The sequence below is a fragment of the Mandrillus leucophaeus genome, unplaced genomic scaffold (genome assembly GCF_000951045.1).
Source record: "Mandrillus leucophaeus isolate KB7577 unplaced genomic scaffold, Mleu.le_1.0 Scaffold688, whole genome shotgun sequence".
Lineage (NCBI taxonomy): Eukaryota > Metazoa > Chordata > Mammalia > Primates > Cercopithecidae > Mandrillus > Mandrillus leucophaeus.
The window spans coordinates 1,345,245-1,369,609 of record NW_012107452.1 but is presented as its reverse complement, the minus strand read 5'-3'; the positions used below and the strand labels follow the sequence as shown (position 1 = coordinate 1,369,609).

Below are 24,365 nucleotides of genomic sequence, written 5' to 3'. Positions count from 1 at the left end.
TTTTTTTTTTTTTTTTTCTTTTGACAGAGTCTTGCTCTGCCACCCAGGCTGGAATGAAGTGGTGTGATCTTGGCTCACTGCAAACTCCACCTCCCAGGTTCAAGTGATTCTCCTGCCTCAGCCTCCGAAGTAGCTGGGATTACAGGCACCCGCCACCACGCCCACCTAATTTTTATATTTTTAGTAGAGACGGGATTTCGCCATGTTGACCAGGCTGGTCTCCCAACTCCTGACCTCAGGTGATCCACCCGCCGCAGTCTCCCAAAGTGCTGAGATTACAGGTGTGAACCACTGCGCCTAGCCAGGTAGTTCTTTATAGCAGTGTGAGAACGGACTAATACAACCCCGCTGCCGTCACTGGCTCCTCAAGTGGATTCTATGCAGTTGTTGCTTCTCGGTGTCACTGGCTTCTGAATTAAAGTCCAGGATGAACGTGTCTGATTGGTAACACTTGAATAATTGGCCCTTGCCTTTGTTGTATGGGAGATTGGAAAAATAAAAATTTGTTGTTTTCAGCTTTCATGGTGGGAGACAGAACTCCACCAAAACTTACAAGGTGGTCTGTTGTCAAAGAGGAGCTCATTCATGCTTGGCCATGCTGTAGCTATTTTTGACCATATGTTTCAGGAGCTAAGAAAATATGACCAGCTATTTTTGTAAATAAAGTTTTATTGGAACAGTCACACCCATTCATTTACCTGTTGTCTATGGCTGTTTTCATATTATAAAAGCAGAGCTAAGTAGTTGTGATAAAAAACCATCTGGGCCACAAATATTTACTGTTTGGTCCTTTATTGAAAAAATTTGTCAACCCCTGACAGGAATAATGCTGACATGTGTGTATATATACACATAGAGAGAGAGAGACAGAGACAGACAGACACACGGAGTCTTGCTTTGTCGCCCAGGCTGGAGTGCAGTGGCGCCATCTCGGCTCCACCTCCTGGGTTCCACCTCCTGGATTCACACCATTCTCCTGCCTCAGCCTCCCGAGTAGCTGGGACTACAGGTGCCCGCCACCATTCCCGGCTAATTTTTTGTATTTTTAATAGAGATGGGGTTTCACCATGTTAGCCAGGATGGTCTTGATTTACTGACCTTGTGATCCGCCTGCCTTGGCTTCCCAAAGTGCTGGGATCACAGGCATGAGCCACCACACCTGGCCATAATGCTGATATTTTAATTCAGGGTCATGCAGTCAACATTACAGATGTTGTGAAGAACTACGTATTCATTTGTCCAAATTGTCCCTTTAAAATAAGGAGATTACAAACATATTTGAAGCTATTTGAGGAGGGGCTTTTCAGATTTAAAGTAATAAACCGTATTAGTCTCTCTTTAGGCGGAGAACTGAAGATACATGTATACCTGAAACTTGTGAGTGAAATTATCTCTCAGACTTTAACATTGAAAAGTTAATTTCTAATTCTTTCTCGTATATTCGTGGCATCGTTAATGATGTACCAAAGATGTCCTGTAACTTGATAACAGAGAAAATTATGTAAGTTGAGAGTCTTAGAAAATTCTGGTGCCGTTTAACACTACCCACCTGGAGTAAGTCAAGTTATGGGAGTTCTGTTTGCCATACCTAACCTTTGTGTATTACAATTTTCAGAACTTGTTTGCCATCAGAACAAGTTGTCTTGTCAAAAATTACAAGCACATTTCCATAGGATAGACATTTTGTGAGTGCCTGCCTATCTACACCTAACTCAGTGGGGCCCAGGCAACTGTTTGTCATACAGACAGTCCTGGACTTACAGTGGGGTTATATCATGATACAACCATGGTAAGTTGAAAATCTTGTAAGTCAAAAATGGATTTAATGTACCTTACCTACCAAAAATCATAGCTTAGCCTATGTTAAACATGCTCAGAACACTTACATTAGCCTACAGTTGGGCAAAACCATCTAACACAAAGCCTATTTTATAATAAAGTGTTGTGTATCTGGTGTAATTTGTTGAATACTGCACAGAAAACAGTGAAAGACAATGATTTATGGGTATTCAAATTATGGTTTCCCAGGCTGGTCTCACCAAAAAAAAAAAAAAAAATTAGCTGAGTATGGTGGCTCACGCCCATAGTCCCAGCTACTTGGAAGGCCAACATGGGAAGATTGCTTGAGTCCTGGAGATTGAGGCATCAGTGAGCCATGATTGCCGTCACTGCACTCAACCTGGGTGACAGAGTGAAACCCTGTCTCTAAAAGCAAAACAAAACAAAAACATAATTCAGTGTCCGCTGAATGCATATCGCTTTTGCATCATTGTAAAGTCAGGAAATCTTGTCGAACCATTGGAAGATGGGCACTGTCTCTATATGGCTACGCTTTCTCCGGCTGTTGTTACATAATAAGGCATAAAAAAATGGAGGAAAGTGTATAATTTGGGAAGGAAGAAATAATACTGTATTCATAGGCAGTGCTATTGTATATGCAGAAAATCGAAAAGAATCTATAAACTCTGAAAATTAAGTGAATTTATTAACAAGATGATTGGACTCAAGTTTATTATATTATTATATAGAATCAGTTGATTTATGTAAACCAGCAATAAACCACAAAGTCTCCAGTTTAAAAAATGACTGTTTTTGAGACAAGAGTCTCACTCTGTCATGCAGATTGGAGTACAGTGGCATGATCCCAGCTCACTGCAACCTCTGCCTCCCAGGTTCAAGTGATTTTCGTGCCTGAGCCTCCTGAGTAGCTGGGATTGTAGGCATGTGCCACCACACCTAGCTAATTTTTGTATTTTTAATATAGATGGGGTTTCACCATATTAGCCAGGCTGGTCTCAAACTCGTGACCTGAGGTGATCTCCACCCACCTTGGCCTCCCAAAGTATTGGGATTACAGATGTGGGCCACCACAGCCAGCCAAACATGACATTATTTAAAAATACTAGAAAACCGTAAATACTGAAGAATAAATCCAGCAAAAAGTATAGAAAATTTCTTTACTGAGTACTACAAAGTGTTTATGTTAGTCTGGGTTCTGTTAGAAGCAGTTGTCACAACAATATTAGACATCCAAGGAATTTATTAGGGAAAATGCCTATGAGCAAAAATGGAGAGAGTTGGTAGAGCATTCACACCAGAATGCTCATGTGACATTTGTGAAGGAGAGACGAAAGGAAGGTTGAGTGGAAGAGCCTTAGACTGCACTGTAACAGAGGTTTAGCAAGGTGGAAGGAGAATCCTTGAACCCATCAGAGTAGTCCTGAGTCTCCCAGAATAGGCATTCCTTAGTATCTTTACCAGGCTCAGTTATCGATTGGGAATATCGCATGGGAAGCTTGGACCCAATTCAAACATGATAATAAATTACAGAGCCCCGTAATAGGGATTTTGTTCAATTACACTTCCTGTAGTTTGGAATCTGAGAGGCATATTTTCAAGGCCACCTGAGCTTACGCTTTGCACCACACAAATCTACTTCTTCACATAGGTTTGAGGTTCAGGGAGCAGCTCCTCCATGACTCTCAATGAACTTCTTTTCCTGAGAAGAAACTTAGACAAGAGATGGTGGTGGGAAGAATGATAGGCCCTGTATGGTTGATCTCAGGGTTGCAACTGGTACTTATCCTCTCTCCTCCACTATGCATTTTGTTTTCTCCTCACATAATCACCTCTGCAGGTCTCAGTGGCTTATGTGATAGTATGACTCAAGCTTTCTTTCCTGAAATGTCTGAACCCTTGGTAATCATTCTTCTCAGGCTAATGTTGGGATATATGTCCATTTACAGTTACAGTGAGGTAAAGGAATAACCAAGTGAATCATGTGGATTCCACACATTTCCCTCTGTTCACATTACATAAAAGCAGCCCTACTTCCACCTACTGCTCAGGATCAGTTACCCCTGCCAAAATGGCAACTCCTCTTACCTGCTGACTCTTGGGCCCTGGTGTTTAAAGTGCCCTGGTGGCAGCTGTAAACTTGTTCATTGAGACTCTTGTACTATTGCCTGGCAAGGGTATATGCCTTTGGAACCAGGGCCTGCAAACGTGTAGAGTCCATAGTTGCAGGAATGGGAAGTACAAAATCCTTTTGTGGCTTATTGGGAATAATGATAAATGGGTGACTCTTGCTTCTACTCATTTGTTCCTGGGCCCATCTATTCTTCCTGCTGTATATACTGCACTATATAGAGGTCTGTGGTTTGATGTATCTTCATATTAAAAGGTGTCAGTCCATTATTTCACATTATTGCCTTTGAGCTAAAAGTTCAGCTATGCCTTTATAAGGTTATTACAGCATTCTGTGAGGCCAGTTGCTCTGGATGGTGTGGTATGTGACATGACTAGTGGTCCCAAGGTTGTGAGCATACTCCTGTTGTGTCCAGAATTGGTGGGTTCTTGGTCTTGCTGACTTCAAGAATGAAGCCGTGGACCCTTGCGGTGAGTGTTACAGTTCTTAAAGATGGTGTGTCCAGAGTTTGTTCCTTCAGACGTTCAGATGTGTCTGGAGCTTCTTCCTTCTGGTGGGTTCATGGTCTCACTGACAGGAGTGAAGCTGCAGACCTTCGCGGTGAGTGTTACAACTCTTAAAGGCGGCACATCTGGACTTAATTCGTTCTTCCTGGTGGATTCGTGGTCTCGCTGACTTCAGGAGTGAAGTTGCAGACCTTCGTGGTGTTACAGCTCTTAAAGGAGGCATGGACCCAAAGAGTGAGCAGCAGCAAGATTTATTGCAAAGTGCAAAAGAAAGCTTCCACAGTGTGGAAGGGGACCCGAGTGGGTTGCTCCTGGCTGGCTTGGGCAACATGCTTATGTTCCCTTATCTGGCCCCACCCACATCCTGCTGATTGATCCATTTTACAGAGAGCTGATTGGACCGTTTTGACAGGGTGCTGATTGGTGCATTTACAATCCTGTAGCTAGATGTAAAAGTTCTGGAAGTCCCCACTAGGTTAGCTAGATACAGAGTACCAATTGGTGTATTTACAAACCCTGAGCTAGACACAGAGTGCTGATTGGTGTATTTACAAACCCTGAACTAGACACAGAGCGCAGATTGGTGCGTTTACAATCCCTTAGCTAGACATAAAAGTTCCTCAAGTCCCCACCAGACTCAGGAGCCCAGCTGGCTTCACACAGTGGATTCGTCACCGTGGCCGCAGGCAGAGCTACCTGCAGTCCTGCACTGTGCACCCGCACTGCTCAGCTCCTGGGCGGTTGATGGGGACCGAGTGTCGTGGTGCAAGGGGCGGCGCTCATCAGGGAGGCTTGGGCCCCGGGGGAGCCCGTGGGGACGGGGGTTGGGCATGGCGGGCTGCAGGTCCCCAGCCCTGCCCCGCAGGGAGGGAGCTGAGGCCTGGCGAGAACTGGAGCGCATTGCCGGCCCGCCAGCACCCTCTGCCGCTGCTGGCCTGGGTGCTAAGCCCCTTACTGCCGTGGGCCGGCGTGTGCTGGGCCCACTGAGCCTGCGCCTGCGCTGCGGAAACGCCCCGGTTCCCGCCCGCCACTCTACCTCCACACCTCCCTGGGATTTGCCACCTCTCACTGTATTTGCTTTGAATTGGGTCCACTGGTTGGACTCTTTGGTGTGTAGGATTCTAGTCCTGTGGTTCAGACATTCTGCAAGCCCCTGGATTATGATCCTGGCTGAACCTCTGAGGTAAGTAAGATAAACCCAAACCCAAAATGTAGATATCTATCACTGTGAAATGAACTACTGGCCCTTCTGGGATGAGAGACACCTGATATAGTCTACTTGTTATCAAATGACTGGTTGCTCTTCTTGAATAATAGAATCATATCAGGAACTCATTTGGTTGGTCTCTGTTGCTGACAGGTTGGACATTCAGAAGTAGCAGTAGCTAGACAGACCTTGATAAGTGGAAGTTTATATTGTTGGTCCCATGTGTAGCCTCTATCTAGTGTCATTGTGATCAGTCTACTCATGTATTAATTGTACCAGTTCTGGGATATCCTATTTTATCTTCGTGGTTGTTCAGCGCCTCTTCCATGTTTAATGCTTTTTGGTGGGCATTAGTGTGGAATACAGAAAACTTTATACACTTTGTGCCCATTCCCATGTCTCCATCCTGTGTCTTTACCTGATCCCTCCTTGTCCCTGATCTTTTTGTCTTTTTCCTTCTAGACCCCTAACCAGACATCCATGCACTGGAATTTACATATATTTTCACTTTGGGCCACTGTCTTAGTCTGTTTTGTGTTGCTATAACAGAATACTTGAGGTTGGGTCATTTATAAAGAAAGAGCTTTATTTGGCTCACAATTCTGGTGGCTGGAAGGTTCTAGACAGGCCACCTCTATCCAATGAGGGCCTCAGGCTGCTTGAAAGGGGAGCAAGTTTGTGCAAGAGGATCACATGGCAGGCTGGGCACAGTGGCTCCCGCCTGTAATCTCAGCACTTTGGGAGGCCAAGGCAGAACTGCTTGAGCCCAGGAGTTCGAGACCAGTGTGGGCAGCAAAGCAAGACCTCGTCTCTACAAAAAATAAAATAAATAAATAAATAAATAAAACTAGATGGGCATGGTGTCACGTGCATGTGCCTGTAGTCCCAGCTACTCAGAGGCTGAGGTGGGAGGATTGCTTGAGCCCAGGAGGTCGGGGCTGCAGTGAGCCATGTTCATGCTGCAAAAAATGATCACATGGTAAGAGAGAAAGCAAGGGAGAGAAACCAAGGAAGCCAAACTCTGTTTAACAATCCTCTTTCAGGGGAATCAATTGATTTCTGTGAGAGTGATAACTCATTTGCCCCCTCAGACAGGCATTGATCTATTCATGAGGGATCCACCCCCATGACCCAAACACCTCCTGCTAGGTCCCACCTGCTAACACTGCTACATTGGGGATCAAATTTCAGCATGAGTTTTGGCAGGGACGAACCACATCCAAACCATAGCAGCTGCTATCCTTTAACATGACCCACATCTGCTACTCACAACTGTACCCACTGAGGAGATTTTTCCTTTTCTCTTTCTTTAAAGGCCGTTCCTGAATATAACTTCAATATTAGCCTTTAAAAAAAAAAAAGTTAATAGAACAGATCTGAGACTGCTGTCCTTAGGAAGACCTATTTGTAAAGTTGTCTTTTGGCGGCTGGCATCTGGGAACTTGGATTTCAGGAATGTTCCCAGCATTTCATAACTGATAATTAAAATACAGACATTCTTATCCAGGATTAACCGACTTTCTCTATAAAGGGCTAAATAGTAAATATTTTAGGTTTTGTGGCCCAGGTAATTTTTATTACAACTACTTAACTCTGTTTTTATAGCATGAAAAGAGCCATAGCCAATAGGTAAATGAATGGGCGTGGTTGTGTTTAGCAATATCTCTTCTACCTACATGATGCCAGTAGCACCACTCCCTCAAATCTGTGACAGCCTAAAATAACTCCAGACATTGCTAAATGTCAATGAGAAAGGAAGAATCAGTCCTGGTTCAGGACTACTACTATGATTTTTTCAGGTAGATCTTTACTTCACTTTAGGTATTTCCTGATGTCCTATCTTATGAAAAATGTTTTATATATTTGTCTTTTTTGTTGTGTGTTTAGTTGTTTTAGGTGATGGGTAAGTCTAGTTCCTCTTATTTTATCTTGACCTAAACCAGTCACTTCTACATTGCAGGAGATATCCTGACATGCCCCTAACCACTGTATCCCTAAAAACTTCACTGAAGTGGCAGATCTTTTGAATCTTCATAGTGTTTATCTCCCATCTTCTGGAGCCACATGTGTGTTACCAAGGACTTTAGGGTACCAGTGACCTCTAGCGCATTCTTTTGTTCATTCTGTCCAATCAGCATGTTGTAATATATGTAAATAGATCAGGAGGTTTAGATGTCTGTTCCCCACCCAACTCCCACTGACTGTTATGACAGAGAGCGGGAGAGTTAAAAGAGTCCTAAGATAAAACTGTAAGTTAATATTGCCCCACATGAATGCAGATTTTTCTGATCTTCTAATTGGAATGGAAAGTAACACCACATCAGTACTTGAGGCTTAATCAGCTTCAGCAGCAATATTATGTCTGAGACTGCAGGCTATGATTAGGGCTAGAATTTGGTTCATTCTGTGGTAGTCTGCACAGTCATTTTTCAGGATCTGTCTGCTTTCTCCATGAATTAAATAGAAAACAATGGAAACTATTACCTCTGCGTACTTCTAATTCTTTACTGGTGGCACTAGTCTTTATTCTGTGCCCCTCTGGAATAAATAGTCTTTTATTTACTGTCTTGTTCTGGGGAATGGGGCAGAGGTTTCCACTTGGCTTTTTCCATTATGATGGCTTTTACCACACAGGTCATGGACCCATTATGGAGGGTATTCTAACTGCCAAGTGTATAAATTCTAATTATAAACTGAGGGAGTGGAGAATGACCATTATTAGGTGGATCTGCAGACTCATTGGGCCCACTATAAGCCACGCTTTTGCCATGAATCTGTTTATTACCTGCATTCAGCAGGTTCTGGCTGGGTGGTTGGTTCTTCTACCCCATAGAGCCTCAGTTGGGATCATTCTTTTAGTTCCATTCAGTTGGTAGTTCTAAGCTGCTCTAGGAAGGCATAACTTACTTATCTAGTACCTTGGTGTTACTCCATGTGGCCTTTCTGTCTCCCCAAGGCTAGCTGAGGCTCTTCACAACATTAATGGTCTCAGGGTACTTGACTCTCTTATACAACCTCATCTCTATTCTTTTGGTCAGAACTAGTCACAGAGCCAACTTACATCTGTGGGGAGGGCACATAGATTCCAGTTTTTGATGGGTTACAGGCAAGACTGCACTGCACAAGAGCATATGGGATAATAAATATCTCTGTGGCCATCTTTGGAAATACAGTTTACCATATCAATGCTTCATCTGCTATCTTCTAAAATTTGGTAGACCTTTCTTTTAACCTATTCAAATCTTTATTTTTGTATACTTAAACATCTTTTTCACTGTTATTTTAGTAATTTTTAGTAAGGATTTAGCAGAAAAAAGTGTGGTTGTCAATCCACTGTGGTTAATTGGCAGTTGTTATCTTTGGAATTAGAGATTATTGCTTTTTTTTTTTTTTTTTTTTTTTTTTGAGATGGAGTGTCAGTCGCCTAGATTGGAGTGCAGTGGTGCGATCTCGGCTCAGTGCAACTTCCTCTTGCCAGGATCAAGCCATCCCCCACACCTCAGCCTCCTAAGTAGCTGGGACTACAGACGTGTACCACAAGCCTGGCTAATTTTTAAAAATTTTTTGTAGAGACAAGTTTCACCATGTTACCCAGGCTGGTCTCAAGTGATCCACCCACCTTGGCCTCATAAAGTGCTGGGATTACAGGTGTGAGCCACTGTCGCCCAGGCTGGAGTGCTGTGGCACAATCTCGGCTCACTGCAAGCTCCGCCTCCCGGGTTCACGTCATTTTCCTGCCTCAGACTCCCAGGTAGCTGGGACTGCAGGCACCTGCCACCACGTCTGGCTAATTATTTGTAGTTTTAGTAGACACGGGGTTTCACCGTGTTAGCCAGGATGGTCTCAATCTCCAGACCTCGTGATCCGCCCGCCTCAGCCTCCCAAAGTGCTGGGATTACAGGCGTGAGCCACCGTGCCCGGCCTAGCTTGCTGTTTTTATTAATGGCTCCATGTTGTCTTATTAACCTACTAGAAAATAAGTTGTCTTTAGTTTGTCCCCCACTACCCCCACTACTATCTGATAATTTTCTTGGCCAGTTGCATATCAGAGTGGGAAGGCAGTGTTTAGAAGTAGTTTGCCCTGGTATAAAGGCATTATTCTTTATAGGAAATAGGAAGTATATTTTTTATAGCGAATTTAAGCTTGTCTGCTTTTAATCTTATGACATCAGTGGTACAATACCATTTGCTGTCAAGGATCTGTAGAGTCTTTCCACTTTCTTCTGCTATGCCACTGCTCTTAGTTGAGGTTATACTATGTCATCCTGAGGTTTTTGTTGTTGTTTTAATGCCTAGTTATAGGATTGTACCATTGGAAATCTTTTTTATTTAGTGGTAGATTATGTCATTTTGAGTCTCTTTAGAGAGAAATTCTTTAGAAAGTCATATTTTAAGAGGAATATTGATAAACTGGGTCGTCTCTAAAGGTGTCAGTCAGGATATTGGATATCAAATATTTGGAGGCCACTAAAGAAGAAAAGTTTACATCTGCTTAGAAGTGAAATAACGAATTAATATACTTCCATATAAAATAATGATTTTGGGGTTCTGGCATTGTTCAAATGAATAGAGGCCATTGGTCATGTTGAAGAGGAGTTCCTTTGAGAGCTGAGGGGATCTCTTCTCTGCCTTTTGAAATCCTTTATGATTCAGAGGTTTTATGATTTTTCCATAGTTAACTGCTCTGCTATAAGTGACTGTTTAAAATCAGAATTGTGGGGTGCCTTATATTTTAAACAGTATATTTGAAAAATAATCTAATTTTTTTCTTCTGTTCTATAGGACTTAAATACTATTTATTCTTATCTTCATGGAATGGAAATATTATCAAATCTCAGGGAACATCAGCTTAGGTAAGTGTGGTTCTGTATTTAAGAGCACACGCTGTATAGCCATTCATTCATTTATTCACCACATATTTGTTAAGCACCTTTATATTCCTTATTGTTTTAAGGCCTTGGTATATACATTATAGATTAGATCCCTGGTTTCCTGTAGTTTATATTTTGGTAGGGGTGATTTTGGATTTGGGGAAAAACAGTGACAGTAAAAACTGAATTTGTTTTTCTTATTTCAGTTTTTCTTAGCCATGGGACCTTAAGTTAGAACGAACATTTAGCTGCGGTTTTGTCTTCAATAAAATAGGGGTAATGGTAGTATCTTTGTTGAAGTATTTCAAGGATTAAATGAAAATAAGTACCTAAAGCAAAACACAGTGCTGAGGGTGTACTGGCTAGTAAAGACAAAACTCCTGTTATCTTTTTGTAGTGTGTATTGGTATTTATTATGCCAAATGCTTCAGCTGGGTATGGTATGTTGTATTATAGTGTTGTATTAATGTGGAAGGAGCAGTAACCTTGATTTGGCCTAAGCTCCTATGGACGAGACCCATAAACTTTCTGAACCTCATTTTTTTCTTCTGAAAAATTGGCTGGCTATCTGTCCTGGTTATCATATATCATTATGATTATATTTATAAAAACACTTTGGAGTGCTATAAAACACTTAACTATATAATATTTTAATTAAACGTGTGTTCCCACCATGAACAGCTTATCCAGTGACTTTTCCTGGGTATTCAAGTTTCTGGTTATTGACCAGATTGATAAAATATAATTGTTAGGGATTTATTATTCATTATATGTTTTCTGTATAACGTAATTCAGCTGTTAGTATATGCCAAATAATTAGGAAGAAAGAAAACTGAAAAATTAGCATTTTGTAATACTCAAAGTATTTTTTATTGCAAACTGATTTATATATTCAGCAATTTTTTTGTATGTACATGCCTCTGCCAGTAACTGCTCTCCACACTGAGGATTCAGTAGTGAATCAGACAAATGTATATTTTTTGTAACGAAAACTTTTGATGTGAGTTGACAGATTTTATAATGTACATAAAAAGTATTATGGTTGATGCCACTGAATATTATCTATATTATTGCATTATATATATAAAATATAGATATATTTCTAAACTCTTTGTACTTTGGTGAAAACATGCTGGTAGATCTGGTCATTTTCTGTTGTAATTACAACAATTTTAAAAACAAAATGTAAGATAAAATCTTCAATTTTTTTTAATAGGTTAATGTCTGCAAGAGCACGCTATGAGAGATACAGTGGCAATCAGGTTCTCTTTTGGTAAGTATTTCTGTAATTCACTTAAACTAATGACTTTTATGTTTAAATTTTAACTCTTAGCATTGAAATTCATTTGATTCTGGGACAATTTATGAAAAAATTCATAAACCATGAAGTATATAACATACATAGAATACACCAAAAGTGTACAATGCAATGAATTTTAATAAATATACACTAAATGTGTAATGACAACTCACATGAAAATAAAGATATCAGTTTTCCAGAAGGCTCTCATCAACTTTCTTTTGGAAAGGTAATCACAATTCTGACTTGTATCACTATAGGTTAGTTTTGCCACTTATTGAACTTGCTATAGAGAGAATCCTTTGGTGAGGCTTTTTTACTTAATAAATTTCCAAATTTTTCTATGTTTTTGCATGTGTTCTTTTTCACTGCTGTACAGTATGCAATTGTGTGCAAATAATGATTTGTTTCTCCCTTCCACTGTTCATAGTTGGGTTATTTCTAGTTTTCCTTTTTTTAAAAGTTTGTTTGGTTTTTTTTGAGATGGAGTTTCGCTCTTGTCACCCAGACTGGAGTGCAGTCATGTAATCTCGGCTCACTGCAACCTCCACCTCCCAGGTTCAAGTGATTCTGCTGCCTCAGCCTCCCAAGTAGCTGGGTTTGCAGGCATTAGCCGCCACGCCCGGCTACTTTTTGTATCTTTAGTAGAGATGAGGTTTCACCATGTTGGTGAAGTTCAAGCTGGTCTCGAACTTCTGACCTCAGATGATCCACCTGCCTCAGCCTCCCATAGTGCTGGAATTACAGGTGTGAGCCACTGCGCCCGGCCAATTTCTAGTTTTCAGTATGATAAATAATACAGTTTCTATTAACATTGTGTTACTTTTGTGCCCTTATTGCTTACTCCTGTTGAGGATATTCTTAGGAATAAAATTATGGTCATGTGCCACATAACATTGTTTCAGTCAGTGATGGACTGTTGTGTCACAGTTGCATGCAGTATTCAGTAGAGTAACATGCCGTACAGGTATGTGCACTAGGAGCAATAGACTATATACCATATAGCCTAGGTGTATAGTAGGCTATACCATCTTCTAGGTTTGTGTTAAGTATACTCTATGATGTTCACATGATGAAATCATCTAATGATGCATTTTTCAGAAAGTATCACCATCATTAAGTAAGGCATGACTGTAGTGGAAATGTGCATGTTCAAAAATTCAGGAGAATGTGACTGTTTTTTAAAATTAGTTTTATGAATTTTTTTTTTTTTTTTTTTTTTGCGATGGAGTCTCACTGTGTCGCCCAGGCTGGAGTGCAGTGGCGCAATCTCAGCTCACTGCAAGCTCCGCCTCCTGGGTTCATGCCATTCTCTGCCTCAGCCTCCTGAGTAGCTGGGACTACAGGCGCCCACCACCACGCCCAGCTAATTTTTTTGTTTTGTTTTGTATTTTTAGTAGAGACGAGGTTTCACTGTGTTAGCCAGGATTGTCTCGATCTACTGACCTCATGATCTGCCTGCCTCGGCCTCCCAAGGTGCTGGGATTACAGGCATGAGCCACCGCGCTCGGCCAGTTGTACCAATTTTAATAACCATTAGCTCAGTATAGTTAAGTTCCAGTTGCTCTACATGTTTGACAGCCCTTAATATTTGTGTTTTATTGTTTGCTTATTTTGAATTTTTGCTACTCGGCTGCTGATTACGTTATGTTAGCTCATTGTGATTTTATTTTACATTTCCCTATTACTAATGATGATGAATGACCTTTATGTTTCTATCAGGTATTTAGATAGCTTCTTTTATTAATTGGGTTGTCAGTATCATTTCTACTGATTTATAAAAGTTCTTTTTGAATTCTGAATGGAAGTCCTTTGTTGGGTATGTTTATTCTGTTATCCACTGTGCCACTTTTCCTTTTTTCTAGGTGTTTTTTTTTTTTTTTTTTTTTTTTCCTTATTTTAAGTTTTTTTTTTTTTTTTTTTTTTTTGAGATGGAGTCTCGCTCTTGTCGCTGAGGCTGGAGTGCAGTGGTGTGATCTCAACTCACTTCAACCTCTGCCTCTTGAGTTCAAGCGATTCTCCTGCCCCAGCCTCCTGAGTAGCTGGGATTATAGGCGTCTGCCACCACGCCCAGCTAATTTTTTGTATTTTTAGTAGAGATGGGGTTTCACCCTGTTGGTCAGGTTGGTCTTGAATTCGTGACCTCAGGTGATCCACCCACCTTGGCCTCCCAAAGTGCTGAGATTACAGGCGAGAGTCACAGCACCTGGCCTTTTTTTTTTTGAAATGGGGTTTCCTGTGTTGCCCAGGCCAAATCTTGAACTCCTAGGCTCAAGAGATCCTCCTGCTTCAGACTCCCGAGGATTACAGGCATATGCCACTAAACACAACTCTTTTTGCTCCATTATTGGCATCTTTTGAGGAAGAGTAATTCCTTTCTCAACTTGTCCCCTTGTGATTAGGGCCTTTTGTGTCCTTTTTTTAAAAAGTCAAACCTTTCCTTTCTTCATGATTGTGAAGATTTTCTTTGTTTCTCCTCTAAAAGTTTGGTGTTTTGTTTCTCAAATATAGATCTACAATTCATATTGGAATTGAATTTTACTTGTGATGTGAGGTAGAATTCAAGATTCATTTTTCTTAATTTTAAAAATATTTATTAGTCATTTTGAATTTAATGAGAAACCCATCACGTTTTTTCCTTTCCTTCCTTCCCTCCCTCCTTCTTTTCTTTTCTTTTCTTTTCCTCTCTCTTTCTCTCCTGTCCACCCCTTTCTCTCTCTTTCTTTTCCTTCCATTCTTTCCCTTCCCTTCCCTCCCCTCCCCTCCCCTCCCTTCCCTTCCCGTCTCTCTCTCTCTCTCTGTCTCTCTCTCTCTTTCTTTCCTTTCTTCTCATTCTTTTGTCTCATTCTTTTCATCTCGCTCTGTCACCCAGGCTGGAGTGCAGTGGCGCAATCTCGGCTTACTACAACCTCCGCCTCCTGAGTTCAAACGATTCTCCTGCCTCAGACTCCGAAGTAGCTGAGACTACAGGCATGTGCCACCACGTCTGGCTAATTTTTGTATTTTTACTAGAGACGGGGTTTCACCACATTGGCCAGGCTGGTCTCAACCTCCTGACCTCAGGTGATCTGTCTGCCTCGGCTTCCCAAAGTGCTGGGATTACAGGCATGAGCCACTGCGCCCAGCCTCATTACATGTTAACACAATTAATGTTTATTAGAACTATTTTCATAAAAGATTTAATTATAGTTTAGCAAATCTAATGTCTCTGATATTAGTCGGATTCTCATATCTGCTGCATTCAGTCTGTTGTGATATATTTTTTGAATGAAAGAATTCTTCCTACAGAGATGTTGTTAAAAAAAAAAAAAAAACAAATGCGGGGGAGGTTCTTTTCAGATAAGTTGGGTATTCTTCTTTAAAACAGTACCAAAACTTGACAAGTTGCTTACAGGTTAGTTTCAACATGGGGTCTGAGACTTTATCCATGAACTTTTTACTCTGTTGCATTAGAAACAATTGGTCTGTCTTGCACATTGAATCAGTCATTTCTCTCTGTTTGATTTTTGTAATGCCATGCGTTGGTCATTTGGAAAATATTGATGGTCCTCAATATTTCTCAGTTTTTCTCATTTTGGCACTTAAAAAAATTCTTTATCAAAAATGGCATTGCTAATATCACCACCAGCCTCTTCTGAAAAGTTTAGGAAAGTGCTAAACTCACAGTAATGGATACAAATTTTCTAAAATGTAAATTGTTGACTGAAAGCATGGATTTTATTATTGGCAAGATTCATTAGGTATCCCTATGGATGTTCAGTTGATTCAGCACCATTTATTGAAAAACTGTCTTTTTCCCTCCAGCTGTGCAGTGTCCACTTTGTGTGGTCTCTATTTTGTTCAGTTGTTTATTGCTCACTTGCTTATTGTTTATTTTGCTCATTTGTTTATTTTGCTCATGCCTGTGTTCATGTAAGTACTGCCCTGTCAAGCTGTGTAGTTTGGGTTTTTTTATTTGTTTTTGTCGTCGTTGTTTGTTTTTGAGACAATCTCACTCTGTCACCCAGGCTGGAGTGCAGTGGCAAAATCTCGGCTCACTGCAACCTCTGCATCCTGGGTTCAAGTGATTCTCATGCCTCAGCCTCCCGAGTAGCTGGGATCACAGGTGTGGACCACCATGCCTGGCTACTTTTTGTATTTTTAGTAGAGACAGGATTTAGTAAAAACAGGGTTTCACCACGTAGGCCAGGTTGGTCTCAAACCCCTGGCATCAAGGGATCCGCCCGTCTTTGCCTCCAAAAGGGCTGAGATTACAGGCTTGAGCCCCCAAGCTCGGCCTAAGCTGTGTGTTTGATATCTGATAGCATGAGTTTGTATTCAGTAGAGCAACTCAGGCTTGTACTCAGGCTTGTTTTTCAAGATTGTCTTGGCTATCATTGTTGCTTTGCCTTTCTGTGTAAATTCTAGAATCAGCTTGTCAATTTCCACACACAGATATACGCAAGAAAGCCTGTGGGAGGCTGTGGGCTTTGGATTAGGATAGCATTAAATTCATAAATCAATTCAGAGAGAAATGACTTTGTTGTTATAATGAATCTGTCAATCTGCGAACATCTATATTCTTCCATTTATTTAGTCTTCTTTAATTCTTTCCAGCAGTGTTTTAGGAGGGTGTTTTTCCTACATAAACAGTTCTAGCAGTTTTTTCTGTAACACTTTAAAGGTGTTTTATCATATTCTTGCTTCTGTTTATGTTGAAGAGTCAGTAATCAGTGTTCTTGTTACTCCTTTGCAGTTAGTATGTTTTTCCCTCTGCTTCTGAGATTTTTCTTGCTTTTTTGCTTTTCAGAAGTTGTGTCTAACGTTGCTAGGTAGGATTTTCTTTGTATTTATTCTGTTTAGGGTTTATAGATCTTCATGATACCCTGATTTGATATCTTTCATCGATTTTGGAAAATTCTTATAGAATATTTTTTATATTATTGCTTCTTTCCTATTTTCTTTTTCCTCCTTCCTGCTTTATTTTGTCCCGTATTTCCTTTGTACTGTTTTCCATCTTCCTGTTCTTTTTTCTGTCTGTGCTTCAGTCTCCCATTTTCTACTGCCTTATTTTCTAATTTGTGAATTTCTGTCTTCTGCTGTTTCTAAAGTACCCACTCGTGAATTTTTAAGTTTTAATTGTAGTTTTTCAATTCTAGATTTTCATTTCTGTTACATAGATACCAGGTCTTTGGTTTAATCCATCATCTGTTTTCCTTTTTTCTTGAATGTAATAAATATAGCAGGTTTTTTTCCTGTGGGTTTTAGGTTATTTGGTCTCATTTCCAGCAATGTTGATAATTTTTTAACTTTTTAATTGACACATTATAATTGTACATATTTATGGAGTTCAAGTTGGTATTCCAATACAGTTATGTGTTGTTTATACAATGTACAAGTTAGGGTAGTTAGCATATCCATCACCTCATACATTTAATCATTTTTTGGTGGTGAAAACATTCAAAAGCCTCTCTTCTGGCTATGTTGTAATATACACTACTTTACTGTTAACCATAATAATCCTACTGTGCAATAGAACACCAGAACTTATTTTTCTTATTTTATTGTAACTTTGTACCCACTAACCAACCTCTCCTCATCTTTCTCTCCCACCTCCCCACTCCAGTCTCTGATAACCACTCTTTTACTCCACTTCTATGGTACCAACTTTTTATTTTTTAGATTCCACATATAAGTGATATCCTGCAGTATTTGCCTCTCTCTCTCTTATTTCACTTAACATACTATCCTCCATTTCCATCCATGTTGCTACAGATGACAGGATTTCATTATTTCTATGGCCGAATGATATTCTATTGAGTATATATACCCCCATTTTCTTTATCTATTCTTTCATTGTTGGACACTTAGGTTGAGTCTGTATTTTGGCTGTTGTAAAATATGGGAGTGCAGATATTTCTTTGACATACTGATTTCATTTCCTTTCGATATATATCCAGTAGTAGGATTGCTGGATCATCTAGAAGTTCCATTTTTAAATTTTTTTAGTAACCTCCATATTGTTTTCCATAATAAATACTAATTTACGTTCCCACCAACAGTGTATAAGTGTTCCCTTCTCCTGAAATCCTCGCCAACACTTGTTTTTTTTTTTCTTTTTGATAGTAGCCATTCTCATTGGAATGAAGTGGTGTCTTGTTGTGGTTTGGGTTTGCATTTGCCTGATGATTAGTTTATTTGAATATTTTTTCCTATACCTGTTGGCTCTTTTTATATCTTCCTTTCGAAATGTCTGTTAAGCTATTTTGCCCATTTTTAATCAGTTTTTTTTTTTGCTATTAAGTTTTTTATATATATTCTGGATATTAACCCACTGTCAGATGTATAGTTTGCAATTCTCTCCTATTTCTGTAGATTGTCTATTCATTTTATCAGTTGTTTCCTTTGCTGCACAAAAACTTTTTGGTTTGATGTAATCAGATTTGTCTGTTTTTGTTTCTGTTGCCTGTGTTTTGAGGTCTTCGCTTTAAAAATCCTTGCCTAGCACAGTGTTGTAAAGCATTTTCCCCTGTTTTCTTCCAGTAGATTTCATGGTTTTAGGTTTCACATTTAAGTCTTTAATCCATTTTGAGTTGATTTTTGTATATAGTGAGAAGTAGTTTAGTCTTATTCTTCTGCAAGTAGATAACACATTTTCTAAGTGTTTTTGGCACCTGTTTTGAAAATCAGTTGTCTGTAGATGCATGACTTTAATTCTGGGATATCCATTCTGCTCTATTGGTCTGTTTTTATGTCAGTGCCATGCTTTTTTGGTTGCAGTAGCTTTGTAGTATATTTTGAGGTCTGTGTATCTGTCCATTGCTGAAAGTGGGGTGTTCAAGTTCCCTGCTATTACTGTATTATAGTCTGTCTCTCCCTTTAGATCTAATGATATTTGCTTTACAGACTTGGGCACTCCAGTGTTCGGGGTGTGTGTTAATATATACCGTAAATATATATGAGAGACACAATTGTATATTATATAATGATTATATAATATATATTATAAATAATGTAATTGTTATATCTTCCTGCTGAATTGATCCCTTTATCATTATATAATCACCTTTTCTGTCTCTTTTTACAGTTTTTGACTTAAAGTAAGCATGGCTACTCCTGTTTGCTTTGGGTTTCCATTTACATGGATGTCTTTTTCTATCCTTTAATTTTTTTGTGTGTGTGTGACAGAGTCTCACACCATTCCCCAGGCTGGAGCACAGTGGTGTGACTCACTGTACCCTCCACCTCCTCTATTCAAGTGATCTTGTGCTTCAGCCTCCCAAACAGCTGGTATTACAGGCGCGCACCACCACACCCAGCTAATTTTTGTATATTTTAGTAAAGACAGGGTTTCGCCATGTTGGCCACACTGGTCTTGAACTCCTGACCTCAGGTGATCTTCCTGTCTCGGCCTCCCAAAGTGCTAGGATTACAGGCGTAAACCACTGCACCCAACCTCTATCCCTTAACTTTCAATCTGTGTTTGTCTTTAACAGTGAGGTGAGTCTGTTATAGGCAGCATACATTTGGGTTTTATTATCCACTCAGCCATTCTATATATTTTAATTGGAAGAACTTACCCAGTCACATTCAAGGCTGTTATTTATAGGTGAGGATTTATTGCTGCCTTTGTGTTAATGGTTTTCTGGTTGTTTTATAGATTTTTTTTTGTAGCATTCTTTCTCTCTTGTTCACGTCTGTGGTTTTGTTGCTCACTGTGGTGCTATACTTTGTTTCCTTTCTCTTTCTGCTTTGTATATCTGCTGTAATTTCTTTCTTTATGTTTACTATAGAGCTAGCATAAAGAGTCTTGTTATAATGCACTATTTTAAGCTGATAGCAAATTAACTTTGGTCTCTGTATTGCTCCATTCTCATATTGTCATAAAGAACTACCTGAGACTGGGTAATTTGTGAAGAAAAGAGGTTTGCTTGACTCACAGTTCCACAGGCTTCACAGGAAGCATGAGTGGGAGGTCTTAGGAAACTTACAATCATAGCAGAAGGTGAAGGGGAAACAAGCATTCCTTACCATGGTGGAGCAGGAGAGAGAGAGAGAATGCAATGGGGGGAAATGCCACACTTAAACCGTCAGATCTTGTGGAACTCACTATCATGAGAACAGCATGGGGGAAAATCTGTCCCCATGATCCAGTCATCTCCCACCAGGCCCCTCCCCTAACATGAGGATTACAATTCGACATGAGATTTGAGTGGGGACATAGAGCCAAACCATATTATTCTACCACTGGCCCCTCCCAAATCTCATGTCCTTCTCATTTGAAAACCAATCATGCCTTTCCAGCAGTAACCAAAAGTCTTAACTCAATCTGACATTAACTTAAAAGTCCAAGTCCAAAGTCTCATCTGAGACATGGCAAGTCCCTTCCACCTATGAGCCTGTAAAATAAAAAACAAGTTACTTCCAAGATACAATGGAGGTATAGGCATGGGGTAAATGCTTCTGCTCCAAATGGTAGAAATTGGCCAAAATAAAGGGGCTACAGGTCCCACGCTAGTCCGAAACCCAGCAGGGCAGTCATTAAATCTTAAAGCTTCCAAATAATTTCCATTGACTCTATGTCTGACATCCAGGGCACGGTGAGGCAAGTGGTGGGCCCCCAAGGCCTTGGGCAGCTCTGCCCCTGTGGGCTGTGCAGGGTACAGCCCCTGTGGCTGCTTTCATGGGCTGGTGTTGAGTGCCTGTGGCTTTTCTAGGCTCTCAGTGCAGACTGTGGGTCTACCATTCTGGGGTCTGAAGGACAATGGCCCCCTTTTCGCAGCTCCACTGGACAGTGCCCCAGTGGGGACTCTATGTGGGGGCTCCAACCCCACATTTTCCCTCTGCACTGCCCTAGTGGAGGTTCTCCATGAGGGCTCTGCCTCTGCAGCAGACTTCTTCCTGGATATCCAGGCATTTCCATACATCCTCTGAAATCTAGGCAGAGATTCCCAAACCTCAATTTTTTGCCTTCTGCATACCCACAGGCCCAACACCATGTGGAAGCCACCAAGACTTGGGGCTTGCAGCCTCTGATTCAATGACCTTAACTGTATCGTTGGCCCCTTTTGGCCACACACTTTTAAACCAGCAAATCTTGTGAGAGCTCACTATCATGAGAACAGCATGGGGTAAATCTGCCCCTGGATGGAGCTGGAGCAGCTGGGATGCAGGGCACCAAGTCCTGAGGCTGCACAGAGTAGCAGGGCCCTGGGCCCAGCCCACGAAGTCATTTTTGGTTGGCCTCTGGGCCTGTGATAGGAGGGGCTACCTTGAAAGACTCTGAAATGCCCTGGAAACATTTTCCCCATTCTCTTGGCTATTAACGTTTGGCTCCTGTTGTGCACATTTCTGCAGCAGGCTTGAATTTCTCCCCAGAGAATGGGTTTTTCTTTTCTACCGCGTGATCAGGCTGCAAATTTTCTAAACTTTTATGCCCTACTTCCCTTTTAAATATAAGTTCGTTTCAGATAATCTCTTTGTTCATGCATATGAACGTACACTTTTAGAAACAGCCAGGTCACCTCTTGAATGCTTTGCTGCTTAGAAATTTCTTCTGCCAGATACCCTAAATCATGTCTCTCAAGTTTCAAAGTTCCACAGATCTCTAGGGCAGGGGCAAAATGCCACCAGTCTCATTGCTAAAGCATAGCATGAGTGACCCTTACTCCAGTTTCCAATAAATTCCTCATCTCCATCTGAGATCACCTCAGCCTGGACTTCATTGTTTATATCACTTATCAGCATTTTGGTCAAAAGCATTCAACAAGTCTCTAGGAAGTTCCAAACTTTTCCACATCTTTTCTGTCTTTTTCTGAGTCCTCCAAACCGTTCCAGCCTCTGCCCGTTACCCAGTTCCAAAGTCACTTCTACATTTTCAGATATCTTTGTAGCAGTGCCCCACTACTAATAATAATTTGTATTTCTATTATTGCACATATAATTACAGGAAAATTAGAAAACATAGACAGTAAGAAAAACTTCATCTGAAACTTTGTTGTGAAGAATAAGAATGATTTCTCTGTGGTAAATTCCTTGGTATAACATTGTTGGAGCTAAAGGTTATGACATCCCTGTGGCTTGTGCTGTGGATTCCTATATTGATTTGGAAAAAAGGTTGTGGTGATTCTGATTTGCAGTATTAGTAAGCAGTGAATAAATTTTTATCACAGCCTCTGTAAAATGGATACTGTGTGTGGATTTGGTATTTTAGAATTGTTTTCATTTGCATTTTCTGTTTACTAGTGACTGTGTGTTTTGTGTACCTGTTAAGAATTGTCTGTTTTTATCTTTTGTTCATTTACTACTTGAAATAGTAATGCATTTCTGTGAGTACTGGTACCTATTACAGGTATTATCTTTAATCATATCACATTTGAGAATTATTTTCTGTTCATCTTTTTGTTGTATTCAAGTTTCAACTTGTATGGGCTAATATACTTCAGAATTAAATGTTATTTTCTTCTACAAGTGTGATATAATTCTTCTCTGTTTTCTTTTTTTCTAGGAAACGTGTTTGTTAATTGCTTTCTTAGCTTTAAAGCTTTAATTAAACTGAAATTTATTTCAAGGAACAGTATAAACAATGATTGTTGTTTTTTGCTAAAATGTATTTCCAAAGTACTTTATTCACTTTAAGTATTGGTGTTTTATGGTATGTATCTTAAGATAGTGATTATACTTTTATTTCACGTAAATGTGGTCTATATAAAACCTTAGGCAACAGGCAAAATATCCCAAATTTCTAAGTAGTGTTACTTAATTTTTAATTATTTGTACTATTACCAGAATATATTTCATATTGAATTCATGTACATATGAACATGTATGTTATTTTACTCATTTATTTACTTATTTAAACAGTTCAGAAACGATTGCCAGATGTTGGTATATCCTACTTTCTGGATCTGTGCTTGTGAAAGGCTCCATGGTCTTGCCTCCTTGCAGGTACGTTCACATTTGCTGCTTAGTACATATGGCAGGCAAAGTTAATATTAAACTATTTTGTATAGGTTGTATGTTTTCTTTCAGTAGGTGATACATCTTTTAAATGTCTTTGCTTGTTGGCACCATTGGAAATACTTGGCAGGAATCAGTTAATCTTTTGTCTTTCTGGGGGTATAATCTGTAAGCTTACACCATGACATGATATCTTCTTCCTGTTTGAAAATTAGTTTTATGGGAGCTGGGTGTGGTGGCTCACACCTGTAATCCCAGCACTTTAGAAGACTGATGCTGGCGGATCACCTGAGGTCGGGAGTTCGAGACCAGTCTGACCAACATGGAGAAACCCCGTCTCTACTAAAAATACAAAATTAGCCGGGTGTGGTGGCGCATACCTGTAATTCCAGCTACTCGGGAGGCTGAGGCAGGAGAATTGCTTGAACCCAGGAGGTGGAGTTTGCCGTGAGCCGAGACCATGCCATTACACTCCAGCCTGGGCAACAAGAGCGAAAATCCGTCTCAAAAAAAAAAAAAAAAAATTAGTTTTATGTATGATTTGAGCTGATTTATCTAATGGGTTTTTGATACATTGCTATTATTGGATGTAGAGAGGTGATGTAATAGTTAAGAAATTGGTTTTTGTAGTAAATCAACTAGATTACAATTCTGATTTCATCACTAGTTATGTGACTTGGGACAAATTTTAGTTTTCTTGACTGAAAAATGGGAATAATAGTGGTACCTACTTAAGTATTGTCATGAGGTGTTAGGAAACTACTACAGATGCTTTCAACAGAAGTCTATAAGGGCACATTCTGGAGCCAGACTCCATGAGTTCATATCTGCTGTACTATTTCTTGGGCAGATTACTTAATTTCTTTGTGCCTTACTTTGTTCATTTGTAAAATGATCATAATAATACAACTTCTTTCATAGCATAGGCTAATGCTGAGAAATAAATGACTTACTCTATATAAAGCTCTTAGAACAGTACCTGGCAGTTAAAAATAATTGTTAATTATTATCATAACTATTACGTAAAAGAGAAGGGCGGTGGAAAGAAGGTCAATTGTGGAATTCTGTTAGTAATTATTAAGATTTTGGGGCCTCAACGTATGCTTTAGCGACATATAAATGTAATTTTTAGTGACTTTTTTCCCATAATGTTGAGAAGAAATTTCTAGGCTTTGAAAGTAAGACTTCCGATTGTAGTTAATTTAGTAGCATAACTATTTAACATAAATATCAGGATATGGGACATCTCGATTTAAATATTTTAGAAGTCATGCCTTGACTCCTGAAACTTTACATCATTGGCCTTTGCATGAAATGTGCTAATTGACTAGCTGAATAACACATGTAGTTGACTGCATTTATAAATATATAGTAGTTCTGGTTTTTTTGAGCTTTTTGGCCATTGTTCCTTTTCCCTGTATTTGTGAATCTCACATTAATGAATTTGTATTTTTAGCCCCTGAGAACTGAATAAGCTGGATTGATTTGCCTACAGTTATAGTTTAAGATTATAGGCTGGGCACGGTGGCTCAAGCCTGTAATCCCAGCACTTTGGGAGGCCGAGACGGGCGGATCACAAGGTCAGGAGATCGAGACCATCCTGGCTAACACAGTG

At 40.0% G+C, this 24,365-nt stretch overlaps 1 protein-coding gene across 5 annotated transcripts in view; it reads left to right on the top strand.

Annotated features, from left to right (window-relative positions):
• Positions 1-24,365, top strand: part of RAPGEF6 (Rap guanine nucleotide exchange factor (GEF) 6) — a 219,391-nt gene that overhangs the window by 25,819 nt on the left and 169,207 nt on the right. For all 5 annotated transcript variants that reach the window (XM_012002443.1, XM_012002445.1, XM_012002442.1 and 2 more), the window contains exons 2-4: positions 10,424-10,494; positions 11,729-11,785; positions 22,655-22,738. In XM_012002443.1, coding sequence (XP_011857833.1) covers positions 10,424-10,494; positions 11,729-11,785; positions 22,655-22,738 — 212 coding nt within the window. The remainder of the gene's footprint in view (positions 1-10,423; positions 10,495-11,728; positions 11,786-22,654; positions 22,739-24,365) is intronic.